Source organism: Cricetulus griseus, assembly GCF_003668045.3.
Source record: "Cricetulus griseus strain 17A/GY chromosome 1 unlocalized genomic scaffold, alternate assembly CriGri-PICRH-1.0 chr1_1, whole genome shotgun sequence".
In the NCBI taxonomy this organism is placed as follows: domain Eukaryota; kingdom Metazoa; phylum Chordata; class Mammalia; order Rodentia; family Cricetidae; genus Cricetulus; species Cricetulus griseus.
The window spans coordinates 218973-243854 of record NW_023276807.1 but is presented as its reverse complement, the minus strand read 5'-3'; the positions used below and the strand labels follow the sequence as shown (position 1 = coordinate 243854).

The 24882-nt window shown below is 50.4% G+C and overlaps 1 protein-coding gene across 2 annotated transcripts in view; it reads right to left on the bottom strand.

Moving 5' to 3' along the window:
- Positions 1-24882, bottom strand: part of Adamts14 (ADAM metallopeptidase with thrombospondin type 1 motif 14) — a 71055-nt gene that overhangs the window by 6520 nt on the left and 39653 nt on the right. The window contains exons 5-18 of one of the 2 annotated variants that reach the window (XM_035453196.1): positions 22463-22546; positions 21758-21938; positions 19145-19250; positions 18464-18607; positions 17370-17502; positions 16086-16199; positions 15259-15407; positions 12444-12619; positions 8895-9028; positions 8420-8543; positions 7207-7287; positions 3367-3530; positions 1337-1505; positions 808-940 (exon numbers count right to left, since the gene is read on the bottom strand). In XM_035453196.1, coding sequence (XP_035309087.1) covers positions 808-940; positions 1337-1505; positions 3367-3530; positions 7207-7287; positions 8420-8543; positions 8895-9028; positions 12444-12619; positions 15259-15407; positions 16086-16199; positions 17370-17502; positions 18464-18607; positions 19145-19250; positions 21758-21938; positions 22463-22546 — 1892 coding nt within the window. The remainder of the gene's footprint in view (positions 1-807; positions 941-1336; positions 1506-3366; positions 3531-7206; positions 7288-8419; positions 8544-8894; positions 9029-12443; positions 12620-15258; positions 15408-16085; positions 16200-17369; positions 17503-18463; positions 18608-19144; positions 19251-21757; positions 21939-22462; positions 22547-24882) is intronic. The other variant, XM_027388293.2, reaches the window with a different exon arrangement.

Below are 24882 nucleotides of genomic sequence, written 5' to 3'. Positions count from 1 at the left end.
CATGATCCCAGTTGTAGGAAGTCCTATGAATGTCAGCATAAGCTAATGGGGTGAGGGGGGAAGGGGACGGCAGACAGAGGGGATGACACTATGTCCTTGCCTGGTTGTGCACTAGGGGAATCACAGTGGACTAGTGCTGACTATTAATTCCCACCCCAGCCCCAAATCACATGTCCAGCCCTGGAGATCCCCCAAGCTTCAGGGTTCCCTTGTCCCCAGCCAAGGGCCATTCCCAAGCAGTTTCCTAGCAAGCAGCTACCCCCACCCCTCTGGGAATCCCCAGGCAGCACTGCTACAAACTAAGGGGACCAACCTGGAGTTCTTAAGCCCAGTTCAAGTACTTCCCTTCAAACTCTTGAATAATCCTAAAAAACACAACCTTGGGCTCCAAACAGCCTGTTCCTCAGACTAGGGAATCTTAACCAGGGATTAGAATTGCTGGGGGCTGGACTCCCAGTGACCAAGTAGGGAGAAGGCAGTAGATAGTATTCTTGCTTGGAGATCTAAATAAGGTCCTGCCTCACCAACAGAAAACCCGGGCCTATCAGTGTAAGAATGCTAGTTGGGGCAAACCAGGTGGTGACATCCTTTTTCTGGCATTGTAGATTGAAAATGAAGAAACCCAACAGGTATGGTTGGCCATGGAGAGTGGCCACAGTGCCTGCTGTGGGCTGCTGTGTGTCCCCCAAGGACCTGGCTGCAGGCTTCCTGCATGAGGAAGTGCCAGGGTAGCAACTTTAGCTACCTTCCTTATGGGCCAGGGTGGCGAGAAGAAGGGGCCAGACTTTGCTCCCCTGGAACACTCACGTGGGCTGGGGACACGGGTGCTGGTTACAACGCCGTCGAATAGGCTTGGGCCTCTTTTGGTGGTCACACAGGTGCCGCTGCACCATGTGGTGGTCCCGGCGGCGCCGGCAGCCATATTTGGTGAACTGGATTCCTGCAAAGGTTGCGCTGCTGTGTGCCAGCTCAAGGCCTCTCTGCTCCAGGCCTCCTGCCCTGTTCTTGTCCTCAGGGGGACTTTCCCTCCTTGCCCCAACACTCTGACCTACACAAGTAACTTCCTGTAGGACACTTCCCTCTGTCAGCCCTGGTGGAGGGAGATGTGGCTTGGGACAGCTGAACAGACAACCTGCCCTGAATGCAGGCTGCTCTTGCAAGCCCCAGATCAACCCAATGCCCTGCTCAGAATGGCTTCCAGGCATGGGAGATCGTCAAGGAGAAACTGAGACAAGAGCAGTGACACATCAAATAGAGACACTGCTTCCTGATTTCCACCCAGAATCCTACCCCCACTACTCCCCACAAGGAACCATAGGACCACAACAGCTGATACCTCCTCCACAGGCCTTGCTGCAAGGAGACCAGCTCTTGAGAGCCCACTCATAGGTGTCTGTCTCTTCTAGGAGCACATTATTGCTCCCGATGAGGGGCAGCAGGTCCTCGTGGATGACATACTTGTAGGCCAGGCTTCTTCGGGGTTTACCCTCAGCTGGGGGTAGCACCTGAGGGGAGACAAGAAGAAGGCAGCACAAGGCCAGAGACAGAAGCAGGGCCAATGGGTTGCAGGGGGGGTCAGAACTACACTGGGGACTAGGCAGAGCGCCTGTGATATGCCATGGTGACATTGTAGCCTACAAACCCTCCAGAGGGAGTCTGATCACAGACTTGGGAGAACACAGCCACCACCTAAAGCAGAAACAGCCACGGCCCATAGCCACCAAGTCCCAAAGCACACTCTTGGACTTGTGATTCACCCTATTAAAATGTGCAACCCAGTGATTGCTCAGTACCTGGCTGGGGCAGGAGGGACTGTCACAAACTCCCACTCCCCAGAATAAGCACCTGCTATGTACCAAACCCAAGAGCGACCAGGACCAGGACCAGGACCATGAGCTGCTCTCTCTCCTACAGACCTACATCCTAAGGAGGCCCAAGTGTTTGACATCCAAACTGTCTGACTTAACCAGGCTTAACCAGTGAGCAACCTTTTTAACCTTCCCTCTTTCCTACTCCTTCTCTCTACTCTTTCTTCTTGGGTGTCACATTGCCCACATTGGCCTTGAACTCACTATGTAGACCAGGATGACTTTGAACTTCTGATCACAGGAGTGAACCTCCATGCCTGGTATACCGTACTGGGGACTGAGCCTTGGGCTTCATGCACTCTAAGCAAGCATTCTACCAACTGAGTTACTACCCCCATCTTCCTCTCTCTTTTCTCTTTTTTTTTTTTAAAGACAAAGGTGTATGCCTATAGGTGTACGCCTATTTTTACCTCTTACCATTTCTTTTAAATTATACTTACTATTTGGGTCAGGACAGGGGAAGGGGTGAATGCCATGGTTGAGTATGGAGGTCAGAGAACAAGCTGAGTAAGTGGGTTCTCTCCCTCCATCATGTGAACTCTGGACACTGAGTTTAGGCCATCAAGTTTGGCATTGGCACCAAGTACCTTGCAGCAGGAACCATCTTGATGGCCTCCCTTCTTACAGTGTCCTTTAATGCACAGATGTCTCCAGGGTGACGAAGTCTAACGTATTACATCTATTCCTTTTGTTGGCTTATCTCATTACTGAAAAACAGAAGGTCTCGAAAACTTGCCCATTTCCTTCTAAGAGTTACAGGCTACCTCTCTTACATTCAGGTCTTTGGTCTATTTTGAGTTATTTGTATTCGGCATGAGGTAGAGGTCTGACTTCTGCCTTTTACATGTGAATAGTGCATTGTCTCAGCATCCTTTGTTGAGACTATTTGTCTCATGGTACCCTGAGCAAACATCAGCTGGCTCGAGACATACGGTGTCCACACACACAAGGTGAATGGAAAGTGTGTGTCAGATGGCGGTCTTATACCAACAGCCTCAGAATTTGCCTTCCAGAACACCAACCACTGAGGGCAACACCAGGAATAAAGTCTATCCAAGGCCCCTTGTTGTCAGCTCAGGCTGGTGACATGGGGGACAAAACTCTTATAGGCCAATCTGCTGAATTACCAACTCCTGCTCCATGAGCCCTGGCCTAGGAATAGAAAAGGGAGCATAGGTGGCAATGGACCTCAGTTAGGATAATGGCCCTGTCCCTTTCTCAGAAGCTGGCACTGCCATGGTCTCTTCAGGCCAGTTTCCTTAAAGGCCCAAAACCACATTAGGTCTCACACATTTTACCCTGCCACAATGCACGAGGATGCTGTGAGGACACGGGAACTAGCCCCAGCTTCACAGGGTTGCCCTTCCAGTTTCTCACGCCATGCCAGGGAGCATATAACTGCTATATTTGGCCTCCTGGGAAAGGCCATTTTTAAAATGCACTGACCAGAAAGTGGGCACAAAAGATAGGAAAGGTCACTGTGGGCAAGGATGCTCACCAGGACAGTGATGGCTTCAGGCAGGGGCCCACTGGTCTTAAGGTTGTCCTTGGTGTCCTCTGCTGCATGCTCCCACTCCAGGCCCAGTGCAGTGAAGGTCCTGCTAGAGGCTTCTTTGCCCTTGGGGTTGAGAATGAAGCTTCCAGTCACCTGGTTCTTCACGGCTAGCCAAGGGAGAGGGGCAGAGTTTTCTTTCTTTCTTTATTTTTTGTTGTTGTTGTTTTTTTATTTGAATTAGAAACAAGATTACATGACAATCCCAGTTCCCTTCTCCCTCTCATCCTCTCCTACCACCCCCCCCCAACTAAAACCCTACCTATCACATATCCTTTCTGCTCCCCCTGGGTGGTGAGGCCTTCCATAGGGTGTCATCAGAGTCTATCCTATCCTTTGGGATAGGGCCTAGGCCCACCCCGTGTGTCTTGGCCCAGGGAGTATCCCTCTATGTAGAATGGGCTCCCAAAGTCCACTCCTATGCTAGGGATAAGTACTGAACTACTACAGGAGGTCCCGTAGATTTCCGAGGTTTCCTCAATGAAATCCCACGTTCCTGGTGTCTGGATCAGTCCCATGCTGGTATCCCAGCTATCAGTCTGGGGAGCAAGAGCTCCCCAATGTTCAGGTCAGCTGTTTCTGTGGGTTTCACCAGCCTGGTCTGGACGAGGGGCAGAGTTTTCTATTGCCCTCTACAGAGGCCAGTGACTCTGACACTCGCGACTTTCCCAAGATGCCCCTCCTCGGCTCCTTGCCTACTTATCCCCCTGAGTTCTCCCATCAGGGCTACCCAGGAGCCCTCCATATAAATACCTGTTCTGCCTCTGGGCCCTGATGTACACCAGTGATCCGGCATCACTCCCTCTATTCTTCCACACTGACTAATGGTCCCCTGTAGTTAGGACTCAGTTTAACCTTCTGCTAAAAGCCCAGTCCCTGTAGGATCTATTGCAAAGCGCAGAACACAGGAGAACATGCTAATCGCCGGGAAGTTACTTTGCCCCTGTGCAGCCTCAGTTTTACCTTTTATAAAGTGAGACTGATTGCTGTAGCCAGCATACAGGGTTGCTTGCCCAGGTAGAATAACCTCCCTAACCCCCAACACACACACACACACACACACACACACACACACACCCCTCCCAGGCTATGGAAGGAACTCATGTATGTTAACAGCCTCAGCAACCTGTGATGTACACCAGTTGCTGCCACTGTAGCCATAGAACTGACAATGCCATGGCACTGGTGCTGGGAGACCAGGACCCAGGATAGTTCTGCCTCATCCTCCATGGGTGACTCAGAACCCAGAGGAGGCCATGGATTGACCCCAGGCCTCAGTTTCCCCATGGCTACTGTGTGGACATAGTATGGCTTTTGAGGTGCTCTCAAAGCCGAAGAGTGGGAACAGCCGCAGCTGCTTTAGAAAGAGACACAGCTCCAGGAAGCTTCTCATGTTACTGATAATAATCTAAAACGATGATTGGGAACATTTTCTTGATAACTGTGCTTGTCAAGAAACACCACATTTCATGTTAGTGTTTGTGATGCATAAATGGGAAGTGGCAGGACTTGGTAGCCTAACAGGCTAGAAAGGCCTCTGTGACATGCCACCGTGATATTGTAGTCTACATACCCTCACAAGGGGGTCTGAGCACAGACTGACATAGCAGAAGCAGCCACTGCCCACAGCTGCCAGGAGGGGTTCCAAACTGTGCTCTTGAGTTTGTAACCGAGATGCAATCCACACCTTGTAATTCACCCTACTAAAGTGTGCAGCCCAGTGATTCTTTACCACATTCGATCACCATCGCTGTGTAATCCTAGAGTACTTTACCACCCTAAGAGAACCCCAGCACATATCAGGCCCACAACCACAGATCTATGTGGTGTCTCTTAAAGGAATCTCTTTCGGGCATGCTTTTTTGTTTTTTCGACTGCCAATTTGGTTTCAGTAAAAACCAAACCAAACAATAAAAACATCTTTCATTTTGCATTAATGTCTTAACATGAACTTTTAAAATTGAAAAAAAAATGCTTATTTATTATTATCGGTGAAGGGAGCATATGCCATGGCCTATGTGTGGGGGTCAAGGACAACTTTGTGAGGTCAGTTTTCTTCTAGCTTTGTGGTTTTCAGTGATCAAACTGTGGTCACCCAGCTTGTGTGGCAAGAGACTTTACCTGTGGAGCCCTCTTGATGGCTCTTAACTTGAATGTTTTATTTTGAGATAGGGTTTCACTATGTACCCCTGGCTAGCCTGGAATTTGCTTTGTAGACCAGGCTAGCCTTGAACTCACAGAGATCGTCTGTTCTGTCTTCTGGGTTTTGGGATAAAAGGTGTGCCCCACTACCAACCACTACATCTGGCCTTGACTTTTTAAGTTTAATCTGTTTGGGAGTTCTAATGCGTGCGTGTGTGTGTGTGTGTGTGTGTGTGTGTGTGTGTGTGTGTGTGTGTGTATACACACATTTTTCATATATGTACATTTTATGTATGTGTGTGGTGTGTGTATGTATTTGTGTGTGTACACATTTTTCATATATGTACATGTTTGTGTATGGTGTAATATGGAGGTCGGGGATCTTTGTCACAGTTTTCCTCAGTACTCTTCCTTATTTATCTATTTACTTATTTTTGAGACGGGGACTCTAGATGAACACGAGGCTCAGAAATTCAGCTGGGTCCAGCTCCAAGAATCTTTTTTTTTTTTTTTTTTGTTTATTATTATGTATACAGTGTTCTGCCTGCATGTATATCTGCAGGCCAGAAAAGGGCACCAGAACTCATTATGGATGGCTGTGAGCCTCCATGTGGTTGCTGGGAATTGAACTCAGGACCTTTGAAAGAGCGGCCAGTGCTCTTAACCACTGAGCCATCCCTCCAGCCCAGCTCTGAGGATCTTTTGCAACCACTGCTGGAGTGCTTCAATTACAGACACACACAGCTATGCTGACTTTTACATGGGTTCTGGGGAGCGAAGCCCAGGGCCTCATGCTTACATGGTAAACACTCTGCTCCAGCCTCTGGAGACCTAATTTTCATTCTGTCTTGGCTTCATAACCATTACACCTTATTTAGTAACTGCTTAAGTAGCATTGTAATAGGGATATAAGGTCCATATGGTGGACTGTAGAAATGGCTGACCACTCCTCCTAGCCCTGTGATTTTACTACTTCTTCCATGAGGAAACACGAAGAAGTGTGCTTCTAACCACTGAAGGACTTTGGCCACATGAGTTGGGTCAATGAAATGTTAGGAAACAATGTGGAGGCTTGCCCAGTGCTTTCACTCTGGGTCCCCAACTTCCCTTGCTACTGCAGATGGCATGGGACAGACACCCAGTGACTATTCCCAGATTTGCTTGTTGGGATCTGTCATGGCTCGGCCGAATGCCAATACCATCTCCACACTTCCTAGACCAAGTAGCTCCCAACCAATCCACTAGCTGCCAGTGTTTGCCTGTTAGAAGAGCCACCCAGCTGAGCCGGCTATGACAATGGCCACAGAACTGAGATCCTGTAACAACTGTTGCTTCCCACCCTTATCTTCTGGGTGATGTGCCATGCAGCAAGAGCTGCCTGAGCTCTTCTGGAAAAATGACTTTTCTTTGGAAGCTCACATGAGAAATTCGAACAGTAGTTGTTCCTAGTGGGAAGAGACCAGTCCCAAAGAATGGGTGTGTCTACTGCATTCCCCATTAGACCTTCAGAAATTTGAGCTATGGAACAGTGCACCCATTGAGCATAAATTAAAGAATTAAAAAGGATTGTCTGCCATTACCTAATCCTGTGAGGTCCCACCTGCTCTCTGGGATCCACCCTATCCTCCCCCACACAGCACTCACCAATGCGGTGGGGCGCCTTCTCCAGCAACTCAATCTGAATGTGCCTGGCACCTGCCGGGATCTGCACCTGTTTGAGAGCAGCTGCCAACCGGGGGCATTCAGAAAAGCAAAGAGAGTCCTGAGAGGGTGGCTCCCTGCTCAGCACCCCACCCACCTCACCCCACACCACCAGGAACATAACAACTTCTCAGTCATAGGACCTTTCAGAACAAGGAAACATCCTTGGATGGAAACCAGGGCTGGGACCATCCTGACAAGGACAGGAGGGCACATGAGATGCTGAGTCTCCGAATGCCCCCTACGGGTCACTCCCTCGTGTACTAATGTTCACACATATAAGTTGCTTTGATTTCCCGTCCTTGGTCTGCTTTTCTGCTTTCTTTTCTTTTTCACTCCTCTGACCTTCCCTCCCCTTCTCTCCTTCCTAAGCTACTGTAGGGATTTAGATGAAATCAGCCATGAAGATCCCACATGGCTCTCTAGGGCCAATCCAAAACTTGGAAACAAGCCCTTTTTTGTTTTGTTTTGGTTTTGGTTTTTGGTTTTTGAAACAGGGTTTCTCTGTGTAGCTTTGGAGCTTATCCTGGAACTCACTCTGGAGACCAGGCTGGCCTCGAACTCACAGAGATCCACCTGCCTCTGCCTCTCGAGTGCTGGGATTAAAGGCATGTGCCACCAATGCCTCGCAGAAACAAGCCTTTCTTGATCACCAACCTTCCCCTGCTTCAAAGAGTGAGGCACGGCTGTACCGTCCTCCAAGAGGACCAGACTTACTCCACACAGGAGTGTAAAGGGTACTGGTCCTCATCTATACAGGGTTTGGTAAGGATGGAGGTGGAAACTAAAGAACTCAAGGTACGAGAAATTGTCCCAGAAAATGTCCAGACTTTGTTTTTAAAATGAGAATAAAAATGAGCAGTCTAGTCATGGCCATGCCATTAATACTGTCCAACCCCTCATTCCTACCACAGGCCCAAGGTCAAAGAGGTGGCTGGGCACATGTCCTCCCATGTTACCTAAACAAAAACAAAAAACAAAACAAAACAAAAAGCTTGTTGAGCTCCTGGGCTCTTGGTCTATGCTAGCATGCCAGGAAGAGGAGGGAGCAATCCCAGGCAGCCTGAGAAGGTCAGCAGACAGATTCCAGAACCCTCCCCACCCCAGCATTGGTCAAGGAGAAACATATCCCCCCACAGACCCCAGCTGTGCTTACCTGCCTGCTTGGTGGCCTTCCCCAGTGTCCCTTTCACAGTCCTGCAGTGAGAGTTGTCCCCACCGCAGACACCGCACTTGTCATCTGCCTTCATGGATCCCACTTCTTTGTCACAACCAAAGGGCTGGGGGAAGAGATGAGGTTAGTAGAAGGAGGCTGCCCTGACTCCACCTCTTAAGTCCCCTGGCTCCCTCCTCAGACTCCTGGCCCTGGCCAAATAGGGAACCCTGGCACATGAGAACGCCTGGAAATTCACCCTGTGACCCAGGTGAAGTCTTAACCCAGTGTGGTAGCTAAGGATGTTCTTCTTAATGGTGTAGGGCAGAAAGGGACCCTCCCCCCCACCCCCGCAGTAGCCCTAGCTGTCCTTAGGTGTGGCAGGTGAGCAATGCCTATCATCGAAGCAAAAGGCGGCAGGGTAGCCCTCCAGGCCCCGTGAGCCAGCAGAGTATAACCAGCTTGCAGGGGTACCCACCACACACTCGCCGCGTGCACAGACACTGTAAGGGTCTCGATAGCTGCAGCGCGTCCCATCATGGACCACTTGATTCATAAATACCACATCTCCAGTGTCTGCAGACTGGCAAATGAGCTCGCACTTCTGGGCATCTGTGAGGAGAGAGAAATGACTAAGCCCCACAGGGTTGACAGAAAGTCAGACGGATGATTCAAGACGCCATCTCAATGTGGCCTAGCCAAGAAGTCCCCTGCCAGCTCTGGGGCCGTGGTACGATAGGAGCTCTGTCTTGAAGATGGGTTTAAGAGCCTTGCTGTGCCATCCAAGGATTGGTCTTGTGACCCGAGGCAAACGTCTTGAGACTTTTTGAGCCTCAGTTCCCTTATCTTCATCATCTCCGATCAGTAAACTATATTGTCAGTTTACTGAGAAAAATCTATTGACAAACTACCGACAATAAGCCAACACCTAGAGCTGGAGAAACAGCTCAGTGGTTCAGAACGCTTGCTGCTCTTCCAGCAGACCTGAGTTCAATTCTCAGCATCCAGGATGGGCTGCTAACAACCAACCTAACTCCAGTTCCAGGACATCTTCTGGCCTCTGTGGATACCTGCAAGCACATTTGCTCTCACGAGTGTGTGCACACACAAAAATATATCGGCCTAGCAGATGCTCACTGGATACCAGATCCTCCCAAAGCCCTTTTGTACCTTTGAGAAACAATAGTAAATGCTTGTCATGATGACTTGGTTCATCTAATTTCAACATCCGAGTGAGGACGGTTCTAGCACTATAGGACATACAATTACTTTTTTAGTGACCCAATGAGTTTAATTAAGGTCACTTGCATGAACATTGGTGAGGGGTAACCTACAGTTGCCACACCTGCTCCCCACTAGAAGACAATCTTAGTGTTAGCTCAGGAGCCATCCACTTCGGGTTTGTATGTATGTGTGTTGAATATATATGCACACATGTATAAGCCATGTAGAGGGCAGAGATGGACATCAGGTATCTTCCTCAGTCACTCGCCATCTAATATTTTGAGGCAGAGTCTCTCACTGAATCCAGAGTTCCCTGATTTGGCTGGGACCAGTCTCTCCCTGCCCATCCTGACCAGTACTGGGATAATAGAGGTGTGCCACTGTGCCCAGCTTTTATGTGGGTCCTGGGGGTCCTATTATGTAGTGAGCTCTTTATTTACTACGTCCCTTCCTAGTCCCTACCTTGTTTTCTGAGACAGGGCCTCTCATGGGATCTGGAATGTGCCATTCAGTCTAGGCTAGCTGGCTAGTAAACTCCAGGAACTCAACTTTCTCTATCTCCCTCATGTTGGGATAACAAGCATATGCCTAGATTTATCTTTTTAAATTTTTATGTATATGGGTAATCTCTGCCTGCATGTGTGTCTGTGCACCATGTGTGTGCAGTGCCCATGGAGGCCAAAAGGGGGCATCAGATCCCCTTGGAATTGGAGTTACGGACTGATGTTAGTCCCCATGTGGTGCTGGGTATCAAACCTGAGTCCTCTGGAAGAGCAGTTGGTGTTCTTAACCTCTGTGCCATCTCTCCAGCCCAGACTTATCTTTTTAATGTGGAGTCACTCAACTTCACATACTCACAAGACAAACACTTTACCAATAAAACTACCTTCTCAGATCCTTTTCCCCCCTCTGAGTGGTACTGGGAATCAAACTAGGGTCTCATGCATGCTAGGCAAGTGCTCCACCACTGAGCAACACCCCAAGCCAGGTTCTACCACCACAGAGGAAACAGGGGACCAGAGGCTAAGTAATTTGCTTAAGGCCACACACATGGAGTGGCTCAGCCAAGCTTCTAACTGCAAAGTCACTTGGGTCTTGCTTTGGCTCTGCAACCTCGCTGGGTACACTAGGAGGAGAACTGTATGTCCCAAAATGAAATGTTCCCTTCTCTCTCCCGCTGATAATGTCCTAAAAAGGAAGTTGCAGAGAACATATAAACACTTGCTGTGTTTCTTAGAAAAAGTGAGGTTGGGGGCTTAGCTCACTTCCTGGAATTGGTCTAAAGTCCTGGGAAAGCCTGAGGTCCAGCTGTCCCTCGACCTCCTTGCCCTGCCTGCCCAGGCCTCTCTGCTTAGTTGTCTTCCCAGTGGACCTGCAAGACATTCAAAGCCCATCCTAAGGAGCCCAGTCAATGTCTGTTCCTCTCTCCAAGATCCCAAAACACCAGGTCACTTCTTGCTTCCCTCACACAGGACTCAGTATGGAGTCACAACATCTAAGACCACTTTGGAGAACCTGCTTGAGAGTCAGATTTCTGATGGGGTCTGAGTCTGACAGCTTTACCTTCAGATGAGAGCAGGGTACTTCCAGTGGACCCAGCAGGCAGGTGTTTGGACAAAACAAAAGAGGCAAAGGAGTGATGAGCTCCCCAGAGTGGGAGGAATCCAAGCAGAAGGAAGCTTCTACCAGCTCCTGCAAGGGCACAGCTGAGAAGTCTGGGGCTCTGAAGTCCCTTGCAACCTGAGGAATCTGCCATAAGCCTGAACCAGTGAGCTCAGGGTGCTGAGGTCAACTCCAGCTTGGGAAGCCACTATTCTCAAAGGAGCTGCCTAGGATCCAAGAGGCGGGAATCACCACACCAGCAAAGCCCTTCCAGCCTCAGGCCTGAAGAGCCAGGCATCCCGGCCATTCCTGCTCTAATGCTGCAGCAGGGGCTCTCACTGGGTATACTTGAAAAGACTGGGTTATCAGACCGTCCAAGTCCTAAGGCCTGTGTCTATCCTAGGGCAGCCTGGAGTGAGGGAACATGAGGATCCCTGAGGTTCCCACCCTCCTGCCTTTCAAATGACCTTCAGCAACTGATGTCACCCATTGACACCTAGAAGCCTGGCCTGCAGTGGGTTGAAGCTCTTCTGGATAGGGTACTATACTCCTGGGGAGTGCTACAAGCCCAGAGTTTGCACAGTGGGCTTTCCCCAGGACTTTGAGACAGACTCCAGGAAGTGAACTATGTCTTTTCCCTTCTTTCTTCCTCCCTTCCTCCCTCCTTCCCTCCCTCCCTCCTCCCTCCCTCCCTCCCTCCCTCCTTCCCTCCCTCCCTCTCTCCTGTTTTTTGAGACAGTGTCTCACTATGTATCTCTGACTGGCTTAGAACTCACTATATAAACCAGGCTGGCATTCAACTCACAGAGATCTGCCTACCTCAGCCTCTGCCTCCTGAGTGCTGGGATTAAAGGTGTGCACCACCACATCTGACTAGCTTTTTCTTAAATGTTCTCTGTAGTCACTTTTCTAGGGCAACACCTTTTTATACAGGTAATGGAAAATATCTGACAGACACCCATCTATCAGCATCTCCGGAGAGCAGGCCCCTCTGCAAGCTGCTTATAAGCATGCAGACCAGGGATGGCCTCAGTGGTGGTGGTGGCTCCAGAAGTACACACGAGATACACAGGCACACCCAAAGGACTTGGGTGAGTCTGCCCACCGGCTCCCTGCGGCACCCTCGGGTCCTTGTGCCTCGATAGGTGGGAGAACAGAAATGGGCGCATGCTCAAGAGCTGGGCAGAGCAGGGCCACTCACCATCGTCAGGCTCGTAGGGGAGCCAGCTGTGCTTGGCATTCTGGTGGATGTAGTAGGAGTTGCGCTTGGCACACTGCTGGGCCCGGAAGTCCTCGTAGGGCCCAGGACAATCCTCGCTGTTGCAGATCTGGTACTCAAACATGGGCCCTGTGCAAGGGCGGCCTCCATAGGCTGGACTGCAGTGGCAGAGAGACCAGGTGACCTGGCTGGCTGGGAAGCCTGGGAAGAGGGGAGCTTCCTACATGAGACCTGGGACGACTCAGTCCTATAGTAGCGGCCAGAGACCTCCACTGACTTATCCACTCAGTAGTGACCTACAGTGTTGGATCTGCTGAACTCAGACCCTTCTGAACTGACTTCCTCCTTCCTTCCTTCCTTCCTTCCTTCCTTCCTTCCTTCCTTCCTTCCTTCCTTTTTTTCTTTCTTTCCTTCCCTCTCTCTTTTTTCTTTTTCTTTCTTTCCTTCCTTCTCTCTTTCTTTCTTTATTTCTTTTTTCTTTCCGATACAGAGTCAGGTTGACTTTTGACTATGTAGCTGAGGATGGCTTTGGTCTTCTGGCCTCCACCTCCCGAATATCAGGATTATAGGTGTTGGCCATCATACCCAATGTATATGATGCAACCCCAGCCTCTCCAGACCCTCTTCCTCCCTGACTTTCACCTGCAGGAGGAAAACTAGCTCCTATCACCCTGTGTGTGAGCGGGGAGGACAGGAAAGAATGACAGACAGAGACAGGGACTGGCTAGCCCTCTCCATCAGTTGGTTATCAGTCTTGCTTATTCTTTAAATCCCTCCAGTCCTCACTGAAGACTGTGTGTAGACAGTCAAGGGCAAGAAGTTCTCCACATCCACTTCTGTTTCATAGCATAATAAACTAAGGAGCAGCCAAAGAGACTTGGATTTTGAACCAAAAGAGCTGACATCCCAGTCCTGACCATGTGGCCTTGGGTCAGTCACTTGGCTTTGCTGCACCTTGATTTCCACCTTGAAACATGGAACCACCATAACTCAACTTCTGTTTCGACAAAATATAATAGGGTAGAGCAACCAGACACTCATCCCCATTAGTCGAGAGGATTAGAAAAGACTATCAATACGGCAACTGGTGAGATGACTCAACAGTTGAGAACACTGGCTACTCCTGCAGGTTCAGTTTCCAGCACCCACATGGTGGCTTACAGCTGTCTGTAACTCCAGTTCCCAGATATCTGATGCCCTCTTCTGGCCTCTTCAGGCACTGCAAACACACAGTACACATACATACATGTAGGCAAAACACATAAAATAGAAATAAACCTTCTTTAAAAAGACTATGAAGCTGGGTGTGGTGGCACACACCTTTAATCCCCAGCACTTGGGAGACAGAGGCAGATGAATCCTTATGAGTTTGAGGCCAGCCTGGTCTACACATTGAGCTCTAGGCCAGCCAAAGCTACCTAGTGAGATCCTGCCTCAAACAAAACAAAACAAAACAAAACAAAACAAAACAAAAAAAGGCAACCTATCAGTATAAAGTATGCATGTATAGGAGGTAGCAATGCCTTCCTCAGAGCACTAGGAGAACTCCAGGCTTATCACTTGAGCACATAACATCCTGCACACAGTGTTCAGAACACTTCCAAATAACAGCAGCTATTGCCTCTGGAGTATTTAACCCACACTCCAGTGCTGAGCACACGCATTCTTTCATTTAAGCCACATAAAATGAAAAGCTATTACTACAGGGGATAACTTGCTGGCAAATGCAAAGTGGTTTATCAGAGTAGGCACCGCTATGCCTTACTACAACCTTGGCTGTGGTGGCTCCATCATAGGAAAACTACAAGTTAGTCCATGTTGATTGTCATTGCATAACACGGCTAACAAAGACACCGGTTGCTCTGGTGGCAGTGAGCCACCAATCCTTGCAGGTAAACAGTGCACCACCAATAACCACTATTTCTTTTTGTTTCTCTTTCTGCATGGGCATGAGTATGTGGTGTGCATGCATGTTTACATGTATATGGATGTATACATGTGTGCATGTGTGTGGTGGTCCAAAGTTGACATTGGCTATCCTCATTTTCCACTTTATTTATGGCAGCAGGATCTCATGTTGAAACTGGTGCTTGCTGGTTCTGGCTAGTCTTCCCAGCCAGTTTTCCCTGAGGAATCCTGCATCCCCAATATTTCAAGTGCTAGGATTATGAGCAGCCATCACTCTTGCCCAACTTCTACATAGATTCCAGGGAATCTAAACTCTGGTCTAGCTTGCATGACAAGTACTTTATCCACTGAGCCCCAAATGACTACTGTTCCTAAAGGTCTGGATCTACTGTGGCCCTGTGACCTGTTATTGTGAATGTTCATTATGCCACTTGGTGTAAGGAGGGCCTGGGCCACACCCTGTGCAAGTCCCAGGCCAGTGGACTCGTGGGAGCTTCACCCTCATTTACCCATTCCGCATTGGCGTTAGACAGAAGTTTGAAAACATGAAAGTTTATGTGGCCAAAAATTGGGTTGGTGGGAAGTCTTGAATATCTGACAGAGTCCTGGGCCCATCCAGCCTCTCTGGGGACCCCTCTGGCTATGAGCACTTGAAATGCTATCTCAGGCACATTTCTGGAAGCCAGCCCCAATGGCTCACTAGCAAATGCAGGTAGGAGAGACCTTCCTTGCTCCAACGCTCTGGGTTCTTATCCAGGAAACAAGTGACTATCTATCTGTAGGAGTCACTTTCATGTGCCCTGTCCACTGCCTTCCCCTCTGAGTGTCTCTCTTCTGGGTAAGTGGTGTCCTCTGCCCTGCCCACCTCAACTCAGGCCACCACACTCACGGAGGGTTGTCGCAGCTCCTGCTTCTGGATCGCACTCCACCTCCGCATGACCGAGAACATGAGCCAAATTTGGTCCAGGAACTCCAGCCTCCATCCTGGCCATAAGTTTGCTCCGGTGACTTCCAGATACAGTGACCTTTGAAGCACCACTGGGGTAGAGCAGAGGGCATGTGGTCACCTTGGGCCACCATAGTGGAGCCTGCAACAAGGGTGTTCTTTGGGGCACACAGCATAGCTGATGGATACCATGGCAAACCCAGAAAGAGAGAGCCATTAAGAAATTAGGCTAGGGAATGAACTGGACAGGATGCCAGCCCTACTGGAATATAGGTAGCTGAGCCACCTCAAACCAAAGGCTTGCTGTCACCGGTGTAGCCATCTTTCTCCAGTGAAGTGCTGGTAACAGCACCGCAGTCAACAGCAGCACACACGGCTCACCAGAAACAGCCAGCATTCATTACTCAATGAGATTAGTGATGAGGATGAATGGACCACTATTTCATGCATCGCCCTGTCTGGTGTGGGCAGGGCTGAGAAGAAAGGAAAGACAATCGTCTCACCCTGTCAGAAGCTTACCTGTAACCCTGAAATGCCTCCCTAGGGACCATAGACATGTAGGAGCCAAGTCTGTTGCCTATAGCCAAACACTAAACCAGGCCAACCATAGAGGCCAAGGGAGGGGCAAAGAGCATTGTGGAAGTATGGGGTCTAAGCATGTGTACGATCCATGCCACATAGAAGCTGGACCCTTAGCACCTACACCCATGCCAGGGATGGATGGTCTACACCTTAGGAGGGCCACTTCCTCCACAGCCTCACACAAGTACCTTGCCTGGTGCGCACTCCGTCCCGTCCAGCGGAGGCCCCTTCTTGGTCTTGCAGAAGTATGGGTTGTCGGGATGGCTGCACCACAGCTGCTTGCAGGGCTCAAAGGTCCTGAACTGTGAGGCAGGGAATGAGGTAAGTAGTGACAGAGAGAAGGGAAGGCATGGTGGTTGCTGGGATCCGAGACACTACAAGGTAGTCAGAACCTTGTGTACTACCAAACTCCACTCAACCCTAAATGCCAACAGCTCCTGGGCCTCCTCTGTGCCCCTCCTGCAGTTGGAGAAGGGACTCTTCCCAGGGCTCATACTCTGTCCTCTCCTAAGCCTTTACACAGCCACTTGGGCCCTGATCCTTGGGCATATGAAGGATCTCACATGAAGTAGAGACTCCTCCATCTTCTTCTAATATGGACACCCAGTGAGGTCAGAGGTCAGTCACCTTGTGCTCCAGACTGGAAGGGTGCCCCCAATTTCATTATTACTTTCTTAGCATCTCTCCTAAGGCAGACAGGCACCCCACAAGTACAGCATTTGAGTACTGGAGTCTACACTGTTCTTTAGCCCCAAAGCAGTATTGTGTCAAGGCACATGTCCCACTGTGGGAAAAATAACCACACAAGGGTTCCCTGCTACCAAACAGAGCACCCTACCCTGCAGAGGAGAGGGTAAAAGAGGGGAGGGAATCTTCATTCTTAGGGTATAGATACAAAGTCCTAGGGCCACAGAGCCTATTCTTTAGATGTCCCTACGCTGAAATGTCCTCTTGTGTGAATCTCTTCAGGGCAGATCAAGCTGACCCCCAGACTTGAGGGTCACCCCTTGCCCTGTCCTGGAGAGATGGAGCAGGATTGTGCTCTTTGGTACCTATGGCCTCCAGCAGGAGGATGAAGACATGGGTGTGACCCCATGGAGAGGTAACTTGCAGACACAGGGCTAAGGAGATAGACCACCATGCCCTACCACAATGTCCAGAGGTGGTAACTCTTCTAACACAGGCCCAACCCCTGGCCTGACACCTGGTCTACCTCACAGGTAAACTCCTCAAGGGACCAGACCGGCCCGGGCATCAATGGCTGCTGGCCCTCCTTGCCTCTGTGCCCAGGCCTCTTTATCCATGCAGCTTGAAGGTAGGACTGGATGGAGTATATACCCTGCCCCTCATCTCTTCCAACTATGCTGGAACCAAGGCTGCAAGCCCATCTCTAGGCCCACTGCTGGCAGGGTTGAAAGTATCCTGTAAAGCAACAGCCTGGGTCATACTAGCCTGGCACCCAGCCTACTCACAGCCAAACAGGTGTGGTACCCAGTGCCGAAGTCAAAACGGCACTGCTCATCCATGGAGTAGTCGATCCCAGGCAGTTCCGGGGGCTGGGGCCAGGTGCGCTCAAAGGGGTCATCAAGGAGGCAGTCATAGGAACTGCAGTGGGAACAAGGGAAGTTAGCAGCCAGCTGGAGGGCTAGAAATCCCAAGCCTTCCCTCTCCAGGTTGGGACCTTTAACTAGCAAGGAAGGTCTACAGGAACTTGTGCCCACTGTCCTGGGCCCCAGCTGTCTCTGACAAGGAGGATGGGCTGTCACAGAATCTCTCTTCCTCTGTGACTGACTAGCAGGAGGATTCCAGGGGCAAGGGTATCAAGGCCTGGAGAAAGAACTCAGGGTGGATCAAACTGACCTCTAGAGTCAAGGGTCATCCCTTGCCTTGTCCTTCAGGGTAGGGCCAGGATTATGTTTCCTGGTGACTATGGCCTCATAGATACAGCCTCATAGATACAGCTGGCTTGTGGTGTTGGTTTGCACACATAAAAGGATGCACTCTGGATAAGATTAGGAATGGACTAACAGACAATTTGAAGGCACACTGCCTGAGTCAAAGTGTATCCACCATACAAGAGGCATGCTGGGTAGACAGTGCCAGCCAACTGCTATGGAAGGTCAGTGCTCAGTGTCCCTGTCTCTGTCTGCTTGGAATACCTGTCCTTCACCTCCTCATGCCTTTCCTACATCCTTGTCTCTGGGACCCTGGGGAACTGAAGCTACCCTAGCTCCATCTGCAGCACGGTGTCTCCTGCACACTTAGTGAACACAGATTCCCAGGTGTAGCCCACAGAGAAGCTAGTTAGTTAGTTAGACCCTGGGTAGGTAGGGAACCCTGGCTTGTAATAGTACTTCCACGACTCTGGTCCCTTTGTCACACTGAGGTGAGAGGCTCACTAACCCACCTGTCTGCTAATGTGGGAATTTCAGGCCAGGTGAGGGAATGGGGGCAAAAGAGACACAGAAAGACCAGGCCAGGCAGGTGGAGTGAGGGCAGGACAGAGTTCAGGCTGTATAGCCTGGGCTTGCCCACCCATCCCTCCCCTGAGGCGGAGGCAACCTACGGGAGGTAGCGGCTGAGCTCCAACTTGCTGCAGCGGGACCAATGGAAACGGTGGAAAGCAGCCTGCACCAAGGGCGCCATGACACTGCCCAGGCTGGTCTCATCGTCGCAGCCATTTCCCTGGCCATCGTGCTCCATGCCAAGCCTAGAGGGCAAGGGAAAGTCATGCTGTGGGTACTGACCCTGTGAACAGACAGATGGACCCCAAGCAGCAGACACTGCCTTGACCAGGAATTCAGAGTGGGCCTACTAGCCTCAGCTCCCAGCCCATGCCTCTGCTCCTCTCCTCCCCTCTGGAGACTCACCCCTCCCTCAGACCCAAATACTGGCAAGGGAGTGAATGAATGTGTTCTAAACAGCGTCCGAGTCCACAGAACCGGCTGCCAGCCCCAACTGGCTTATGGCCTGGGCTCAAAGTGTGCCTGTTTATGGTGGGCTTGGGCCAGGCCCTCAGAGGGCACAAGCCAGGGTGAGCTGGAACTGGTCTCTAAAGGATACTGGGATAAAGACAGAGAGTGGAGAAACAGCAAGGACAGAGGCCATACAGACAGCAGGTCTCACCTATGACAGGTATTTTGCCACCAGCCTGACAAAAGCCTGGGAGTAAAGGCTCCCTCTGAGCTCAATACTAGGCCCATAACCTTAGAGCCACTCACTCTCCCACCCTCCCAGAGCTACTTACACATGGCCAGTCTCGTGCGCCACCACAAAAGCTGAAGAGAAGCCATCCTCGTGGTTGAGGGCGCAGCTTCTTAGGGGGTGGCACATACCAGTGACAGGGGCATACCCTGTCAGGGAAAAGGAGAGAGATCTTAGGCAGATGAGGTGGGGTGTGCTGACCTGTGTGCCCAGCCTGAACCACACAGAGACATCCCAACCTGGTGGGTGCTGGAGGTTCCTGAGAAGAAAGGGTCTCAAAAATCTCTTCCCAGAGAACAAACATGGGCCTGTTGCCACCACTCCCCAGCATTAGGACTTGCTCTTGGCCTATAGTTTTCCTCGTTCTAGAAGCAACTCCTTTGAACAAGTGGAACATCCAGGGGAGACCCAAGGCTCCACATACTCTAATTCTGTAAGTCACACAACAAACAAGCTCAGAACACTTTCTCTATGGAAGTCAGGGGTGGCCCTGTGTTGGGTACAGTGGGCAGCCAGGTTCAGAGGCACCTGCCCATAGGCCCTGCTGTTCTTGAGACCAAGGAAGGAAGGCCACATGAGTATAGGAGTTTCAGACCAGCCTGGACAAGACAGAGAGACACACCTAACAACTGCAACAAAGTAGGGGAGGGAGAAGAGGAGGAGGAGTTGGGAAAGGGGGTAGAGAGGAGAGAGAAGGAAGGAGGGGGAGGAGGAGGAAGGAGGAAGATGATGAGGAGAAAGAGCATGAGGAAGAGAAAGAGAAGAAGACAGCATGGGAATGATCCAGACCCCCTGAATGTGGGTGTCAGTGAGGAGACCTTGGAAATCTATGGGACCTCTTGTAGTGGATCAGTACTTATCCTCTAGCATAGGGATGGACTTTGGGAACCCATCCCCACATGGAGGGATACTCCCTGAGTCTAGACACAAGGGGGTTGGCCTAGGCCCTATCCCAAAGAATAAGACAGACTCTGAAGCCCCCCCCCCATGGAAGGCCTCACCCTCACTTGGGAACAGAAAGGGTATGGGGTGGGTAGGGCATTAGTGGTGGGGAGGTAGGGGAGGAGGGGAGGGAAAGGGACCTGGGATTGACATGTAAAATAATTTTCTTTCTAATTAAAATTTAAAAAAGGAAAGAAGAAGAAGAAGAAGAAGAAGAAGAAGAAGAAGAATTCTGTAGCTACCATGGGGGAAACAGAGAAGAAGACCACACCTTTCTACACTCAACACATCCCATCATTAAGGAGGGTCTAACTCAGCCGGGGGATGGGAATTGAGTACAGGTGTGCCTAAGGACCACAGTTCAACGATCGAGAGTTCTAGGGAGAGGTGAAGGAAAGGAATGGAGTGGTCCCCATGGAAAGTTTGACGGGCCCAGAGGAAGAAGCCAAAGGAGTGACTTCTGAGGGCCAAGCTAGAGAACAGGCAAGATAAACTCTCCCGAGTTTGAGGAGATGATGCAGGAAACAGAGCAAGCAGCCATGCTGTTAGTAGGCACCACTGAGCCAAGGGTCTGCCTTCAGTAACACCTCTAGGACTGAGGGCTGGGGCTCAGGGGTTAAGACTAAGCTGAGCTTGCCAGGCACCGTGCAGTCCACCCCAGGCAAAAACAACGCAGCAGGAGTGCAGGCTGGGACAATCTGGAGATGGAGGTGTGGACAGGAAGGGCTCCTCACCCAGGCCTGCAGTAACTAACTAGAGAGAGCTCTCCGTGACTTACAGTTGTACTGACTCCACCTTCCCATCTTGACAGGGCTTGGGAGACACAGTGCAATGGTGCAGCAAAAAGGTCATGGAGCCTCTCAGCTGGTGGCTCTGGGGTTAGCACTACACACCATACAGTTCCACACACATGTGCCTGTCTGTGTCTTGTCCACTTGTGTACATATGTCTGGGTGTCTGAATGTAACCATACACCTGTGTACAGTGTCACTGTGTGTGTGCATGTCTATGCATGTGTATGCACACATATGCACTTATATACATTTGGAAGCCGGTGGTTCAGACAGAGCAGCCTTTGGGTAGGCAGGCTAGCTGACTCATTTCCACCATCAAACTAGTAAAACACCTAAAAGGCCCTCAATGTGAGATGTAGAGAACCAGTGTGGCCTCGGTGTGTCTCTTCACCACACTATGCCTCGGTTTCCCCATATGGGAACTGTGATCAACACTGCATGAATATAGGTGCTTACGGTTGTCAATACTGCCGTGGGCTTCTGTGCAGCCTCTCTACCCTCTATCCAGTGAGCAGCTGGCAGATGGAGGACAGTCAATATTATACTTTCCCCCATTTGCAACTTGGAAGAATCCAGAAGCTGAAGAGCTCCTGGATCGTGGGGTGGCATGGGGCATGGCTTCCTTTCCTACAGCCATACAATCTCCCCAGGTGCTCACAGTCTGGAGTGAGCAGAAGCATGGCTAAGGTCTCTGAGGTCTTCAAGCAGCTGGGGGTCTTCAAACAGCAGCTCCAGGTAGGACTGAGGCAGTGACCACCAAAGTGTGGTACATTCCCTGGCCACAGTCCCTAAGTTCCAAGGCCTACCCCTCTGCCCGTCTAGGTCCTGTCCCCTCTTCTTGCCTGGGGTGGGCCCCACAGGCAGAACATTGCTCTCCAGGTCCAGCCTTGAATTCCCACTCTGCCCTGCAGGCTGCTCACACCTGGCCATGGTAAGTACAGTCCCTTGCATACCTGAGGGACCGAAGTTCTGGCGGGTGAGGAAGATGACGTGGTCATGGTGTTCAGTGTGGCTAGGGTCCTGGCGCTGCTGGGAGTGTGCCCAGCGACATACTTGCTCCAGGCTGCGTGCTGGGTTCCCTCGCTCGATCAGGCTTAGGGACTGCAGGGACCGGAAGGGTGGAAACGTTAAAGACCTCAGACAACACAGGAGCTCTCCTTAGAGGGAGAACACTGAGGCCCAGGGGACAGCAGCACCTCTCCTAGAGATCGCCAGCTGTCCACACCTGGCTGATGCTGGCACATGGTCCCCCGCCACACACACACAAACACACTAGTGCTTACTAAGCATTGTTACATATACCCACTGGAGACTCAATGCATACTCTTTCCATTCTCCTTAACCTGCAAGGCGTCAACTGTGTTGAGCATTTCCCCATACTGAACACTTACTGCCTCATCTGGTCTCTATGGTAGCTTGTGAGGAAAGTGTGACTTCCACCCCCATTAGCCTGGTTTAGTGCTGCAGAGATCAGGGTCCCTAAGTTCAACAATGACGGGACTTGTCTCGATCACTGCCCCACCCGAAAGCCTCTTTGTCCTACAGATTCCTCAAGGAGACGAGTTTGGTAGGCAAGTCTCTTGCCTGTCATCCACCCTGCCTCCCTCCAGTCAGCAGGAGCTCACCTGTCGGTAGCCGACCATGATCAAGCGGACAAGGGCGATGTTCACGTGGGCCCCCAGTGATTCATCATGGTAAATCTCATCCACCTACAAGAAAAGCACCAAGTGAAGCTAGGACATTTCCCTGGGGGCGGGGAGGGGCTAGTTCATGTCACATATCAGGCCAGGTTCTAACATACAGCACTGGTTCACCCCTCCATGACCTTATCCAGCACCAGTTCACCCCTCCATGACCTTATCCAGCAGGCCTTTTCCTCCCTACTTTACCAAGAAAAGAAACTGAGTCTAAGGGAGGTGATGACTTGCCCAGGGACACATGGCTGGAATTCCAATCTCAGACACTGTTCCCAACCTTGAGCTCTTTCCACAGAGCCCAAGTCTATGGGGAGAGGGTTGGCTTCACGCAGTGACAGACCAAGATGCTCAACAAGATGCTCAACGGTCCCCCTCTGAAGTGTCTCTTCCAGAGAGGTCACCTGACACAAGAGTCCCCCTTTGAAGCTCACTGTTGTTGTAACATATATAAGTACTTTCTGATTATCGCTGGGATGGCATTACTAGGTGGTACCCGCACAGTGCAGTCCCAGCTGTGGACCCTACTCCAAGGTAAATCTCCAAAGTAAGAGTGCTTGATGGACAGTGACAGCATCACCCAGGAGCATGTTAGAAACAGTCTTCCTACCCTGAGCCCCAGTCAGATCTGCATGTGAACAAGGTGCCTGGACATGCTTAGTTAGACTCTAACTAAGGAAGGAGCTTAGCTCAGCACAATCCCTTTGTCTACCAGGGCCTGGAACACTGAGGAGTTCCCCACAGATGGCATCCAGAAACCCAGTCCTAGGCACTCCCCTGCCAGGAAGTCTGGATAGAGAGGGAGTCGGCTGCTGTTTGTCTACTTCCAAGGATGGGACATTCACCCTCTCCTGAGGATGTCCACCTCCGGAGTTAACCCAGGACACTGGGTTAGACATGCCTGCTTTCTTTCTTTCTTTCTTTCTTTCTTTCCTTTCTTTCTTTCTTTCTTTCTTTCTTTCTTTCTTTCTTTCTTTCTTTCTTTCTTGAGACAGGGTTTCTCTGTATTGCTTTGGAGGTTGTCCTGGAACTGGCTCTTGTAGACCAGGCTGGCCTCGAACTCACAGAGATCAGCCTGCCTCTGCCTCCCGAGTGCTGGGATTAAAGGTGTGTGCCACCAACACCCAGCTCACACCTGCTTTCTTTAAGGTGCTGGATAAGGTCATGGAGGGGTGAACCAGTGCTGTATGTTAGAACCTGGCCTTTTTAGGGGCTGGAGACCTGAGTAAAAGCAGTGCACACCTTGGTAATCCCGGTGTTCCTATAGGGAGATGGGAGATGGAGACAGAAGAATCCCCACAAGCTTGCGGACCAGCCAGCCTGGTGTTTGCAGCAGTGAATGATGAATGATGAAAAGGACTCAAGTAAGATAGAAACCGACACCCCAAATTACTGTCTGATCTCCACACGTAAACTGTGCCATGCACACACCTACACACCCGCGCCCGAGCACACCCGCACCCGAGCACACGTGCGCGCACACACACACAAACACACACACACTCACTCACTCACTCAAACCACACCACATATTCACACACAAAGGCTTTTTTAAAGGCATAAAACCAAGCAAAATATTTGACTCTAAGCACACACATACACACAAACATACAAAAGAAAAGATTAAATCACTTAGCAACCAACTATATAATAACCACAGTTAACAAACTTCCTGTCACATGTGCACGCCTGTGTGCTAGTTTACACTGAACATACCATTGGTGTTTTGCTGGCTTCATGGAAAATGTTCTGTATCTTTATCTGTGACTTCTGGTGTCTGCATAAAAACATGTCACTGATAACATCCCAGATAGTAGTTGAGAGTCTTAGGAAGAAATGGCTCCCTCAGCCAGTCAGTGTAGCCAATAATAAAGCAGCTACTTGGAGTCTTGGGGGTCAAATCCTGACTCTGTTTTTTTCTTCTAATTTTTAATTTTATATAATGAGTGTTTTGCCTGTCATGTATGTCTGTGTACCAAGGGCATGCAGTTCCCACAGAGGCCAGAAGACGATGTCGGATCCCCTGGAACTGGAGTGACAAATGGTTGTAAGATGCCTGTGCTGGGAGTTGAACCCTGGCCCTCAGTGCTTTTAACTGCTGAGCATCGCTCCAGCCCCATCAGTTCTGTTTGGTTGTAATCCCCTAGCTGGCTTGGGGCACAGCTTGAAGTTCCCTTTTCTTTTTCTGCAAAATGAAAATAGCAATGGCTATCAGAGGGCTGCCCTGTATAAATGTCTGGAAACCACAAGTGAGACACAAGCCCAGAGGCACCATCAGTGACACACAGTGGTGACCTCTGACTCCTGCCACATGGCTTCCTGGGAGCTGGATGGTTTCACGGCTGCTCTTG